General features: G+C 43.6%; 1 protein-coding gene across 1 annotated transcript in view; it reads left to right on the top strand.

The window, feature by feature from the left end:
- Positions 1-3,751, top strand: part of Syt9 (synaptotagmin 9) — a 108,078-nt gene extending 104,327 nt beyond the window's left edge. Inside the window, exon 7 of the mRNA XM_033763921.1 lies at positions 1,630-3,751. Within this exon, the coding sequence (XP_033619812.1) occupies positions 1,630-1,638 (9 nt within the window). The 3' untranslated portion in view covers positions 1,639-3,751. The remainder of the gene's footprint in view (positions 1-1,629) is intronic.
- Positions 3,752-4,182: the final 431 nt, after the last annotated feature.

Genomic DNA, 4,182 nt, shown 5'->3' with positions numbered 1-4,182 from the left:
AAAAAAAAAAAAAAAAAAGAGTTGGAAAGATGTTGTAATGTGTTATTTTGTTTGGTTTGGTTCTGTTTTTTTCAGTCTTAGCCCCCAAAACAGAAAAAGGGTGGTGAGTAACAGCATAATTTATTCATGTCATACTCAATTGCCCTTGTCCTGAGACAACTGAACTTTTTCAGACCTGATTTGTGTGCCTGAGTTTCCCTAGAATGTTTACACCTAAGAAAGTTCTCTTGGAAGACCTCTGGTAGAGAGGACCCACTATCTAAAGATGTGTTGAACCTCCTTCACTTAGTCACAGTTTGGCTTTGTATAAACCAATCTCTCTATGTCTCTGTGCTCTAGGGAAGAACCTCACAGGCTTCTTTTAAAGATGTGTAAAGTTTATATCCTAGTGCCTGGCCCACAATGCGTATTCAAAATTAAGGAAGATGGCACGTGGTCCCCTTGGCTAATAGCTCAACTAATTCCCAACCACATTCATTGGTGGGGCTGGCCCTCCTGATGGCTTGCCTTCCCTAATTGGGAAGGACTTAGGCACCGGCAGTTGAGGCTTTCAGGATGGGTCTTACAGCTGAGTGAGAAGTTAGGGGACCCAGAGCCTGACACCAGCGATGGTCTAGAAAGTAGAACCCTTTGGAAGGCGTTCCAGGGTAGTTCTCAGCCTAGGAAATTTATATTTGAATCAAAATGTGAAGACAAATGTCCATTCGCCTGTTCTTGTTAGACTCAGAAATCAATACTCATTTTCTCAGGAATGTGTGTGTGCATGTTACACACATGCATATACTTCAAAGCCAAGGGCTGCAGTCAGACATGGTTTTTCCCCTACAGCCTACACTCCAGCTCTTAATACTTTACTCAGTCCCCTGGAAGGATTGCCTCACATGGAAGCTTTTCAGCTCTAAAACAGTTCATAAATTTAAGCTTGAGGATGTTTTCTGCCTTTTATAGTTTATGTATAATTGTTTATAGTTACTATGTCCGTGGAAGTGACTTTGAGATTCTTTTATGGCTGAAGCATTAATATCCGTAATCTGTACTGTAAAATACCCTGAGTAGAATTTCAGTGGAATACTGACCTGAGTGTGCTAATTTAGATTAAACTATCTGCTAATCTAAGTCTGGAACTCCATTAAGAAAGCCCATAAGTCACAGCTGGAAAGCCAGAAGGAGTGGATGTTGTGATATTGTGTCATTCTTGACCCCTTTCTCCAGTCCAGTCTTATTTGCTACCAGCCCATTCCTCAAACTACAGTCCAGTCACCCTATCCCGACTATGCTTCTAATGCACCATGCTCTTCCTCACCTTTGGCCCTTGCATAGGCTTCTCTGCCTGCAGTAGCCTTCCCTCTTTCTCAGCTGATGGGCTCCTTTTCAGTTTCAATGGCCCAACTCAAGACTTATCCTTCAGAATCCTTCCAGTGGACCTCCTCAAACTCCTCAAAGGTTCCTACAGCAGTTACTCTCACCTCTATTGTTCACATATCCTTTGTAAGTCCTTTGAATTCAGGGCAAGCATCCTGCTCATGGCCTTTATACTCCCAGCATCCATCACAGTACTGACACTTGTTTGGTACGTATTAAAAATGTACAATGGAAAACCAAGCCACTCTTTGTTTCTTCTTCCTACAGAAACGATGACTGTGGATAAGAGGACAGCTTGTTCTAAGAACACAGTAGGACGACCATCCAACAATGATCTTCAGTAACTTTTTCCATCCAGCAACACTCGGACAACTCCAGTGACCAAATGCTCAGCTGTAATCACAGCAATACCTGGCCCTCTTTCCCAATTGGGTTTGGTGAACCTGAATGGTCCAGCCACCTTCTTTGGATGGCCCAAGGTGAAGTGTGTAGGGGAAGCTCATCTCTCCTTGCCAAGAACCAATATTGGACGATGGAAGAAAGCAAGTGACACAGTGAGAATCCCAGGAGAAGCAAGATTCTTAGTGATTATTATAAGGTCCTTGGTAATGGGGACATAGAACCTGCCCTGGCAATGGTCATTCTGACGTGAAATTATTTGCTTGAATGCCCTGGAAGGATAGAATATTGAAAAAATATATCCAGGTGCTAAATAGGCAGCAGATCTTAATTCAAGTTCCGCTACCTTTGAGGTAATGGCTGTCTTCAGAGAATAGCTTCGCCCCATGAAGTACTCCAGTTTTACAAAGAATAGCCTCAAGAGAATAATTGGACAAGCAGGCCAATCCCCTGGAGAAACTCCAGTGCAAGGAGGGTTAGTTCACAGCAAAGTCACTGCCCACTTCCACGCACATGGCAAAGTACCAGTTGACCATGGCTCTTATTTTCTGCCAAAACCAGATTCTGAATTCTGAGGTTCTCAAACATTATTTTCTAGGTAGACAGTAGCCACTTCTTCTCAACTGGTGTTATTAGAATGAAATTTAGTGTCCGTCCTCACGAGAGAAGCGTAGCATGGTATGATATGAGATCACAGAGGTGACACAGGGTCCTCTGAACAGAAGGCACAGTTTGGGGGCTTAACTGGCCTGAGTGCCTTTTCAGATATTTCCATATGCAGTAGCCCAGAGTCTAGGCTCAGGCAGCCACATATGGAGGTTTTATTCTCAATGCAGACACATATCACTTTCTCGTAGCACTTGGGGACTGGAAATACCTACAAGAGTGAAGGTCAAGGGCTCTCCCTGGGTGGCTCGTTCATTATTCACTTCCCGCCGACCAATTTACTGCCATGTATGCACGTTGTCTTCATTGCTTCTGCCTCCACAGAAATGAAACCAAAGGCCTCAGCATATCCCAGGGGGGCCGGGAGCTGTTTCCTGGTGGTCCTCTCTCTGTCCCATTATGGTACAAGACATCCTCTCCACACATTTGCATATCTACTCCAAGATAACATTTCCTTTTTCATGCAGTTTCTTTGCAGCAGAATCCAAAGTTGGATTGTGGTTTACCTTCCTACAAAACTCATTATATTCATTTGAGTTAACATTTTAATGTGAGACTGAGTGGAAACAGGAACCTTGGATGTTGTCAGAAAGTTGTTGCTGCCACATCTGCCTAGTACAAGAAACCCTACCCTGATGTCAGATCTAAAAAGGGTGGAGGCCTTTAGTTGGGTGAGGCAGTATTATTACACTCCCTAGCCTGCCTAATCATTTCCAGCTCTTACTGGCTTTTAACCACAGGGATTCAAAAGGAATCCAAGTTGTGCCTGTGTTTGGTGACATGAGAAAAAAGATACACTTTCTTTACCAAGATTTCCCTCTGCCTATCCCTCCACTATACCAGTGTTTAGAACCAAAGCATGAAGGGTTAGTGCCAGCAAGATAATAAACAGAAAGATTGTCCCTAGATCCAGGCAGATGAGCCCAGAAGAATGGCCCCAAAGAAACCAGACTGGCTCCAGTAGATAGTGGCAGGCAACCATCCCATTAAACACTGACATGACCTTTGGAATGGAAGCCAGGGTTGAAGACCCTGAGGCAGCTGTGCCTGTTGTTCCCATCTCAGGATCTTCCTGCCCAGAGATGGCATCCTTGGGGTACTAAAGAGTATGCTACTGGCTTGTTGAGATGAAACAAGGTGGCTTTGTGGAGACAGTCAGCACACGGCAGGCAAGTAGCTTTGTGTCTGGAAAGCTTCGCCTGGCCTGTATAGGTGTGGCCAGAAGCTGGTTATAAATTTGAACACCTTCAGCCCATTTGTACCTCTGCCTCTGTTCTCTTGCATTCTGTTTGGTTGCCCTTTAGTTTCCTAGTAAATGTTCCTTTTGAAAACTCAAACCTTGTGTCATTGAATTTGGGGAAACAGGATTTTTCAGCATCTTTCGAAAACAGAAAAGGACACTAAAGTACCTTGAAAAAAACAGAAGCAACAATAGAAAAAGAAATACCTTAATTAGGTCTTAGGAAGAGACATTGGAGAGAGCCAGTGCCAAGGAAGGAAGAGACCAGGTGTATTTCCTTTTTCCTAGCCCTGATTTTCTTATTCTTACTGCCGTCATCTGTAAGAAGATCTACCCGGGTTATGTGTTGCTAACGAAGCACTTTCCTGGCCAGTAAACTGGGTGTATCTATCAGACAGTGTGATGTCCAAAAGGACACTCATATGTGATGGGTACCAGTCAGAAAAAGGAAAAAGAGACTTTTTACAGCATAATGTTTTCGAAATTCTCTTAGCAATCACGACTCCAAGTGCAAT

Source organism: Fukomys damarensis, unplaced genomic scaffold (genome assembly GCF_012274545.1).
Source record: "Fukomys damarensis isolate Sample0158 unplaced genomic scaffold, DMR_v1.0_HiC HiC_scaffold_16, whole genome shotgun sequence".
NCBI classification, from domain to species: domain Eukaryota; kingdom Metazoa; phylum Chordata; class Mammalia; order Rodentia; family Bathyergidae; genus Fukomys; species Fukomys damarensis.
Note: the sequence above shows the minus strand (reverse complement) of the source record. Positions and strands in the feature narration are given on the sequence as shown.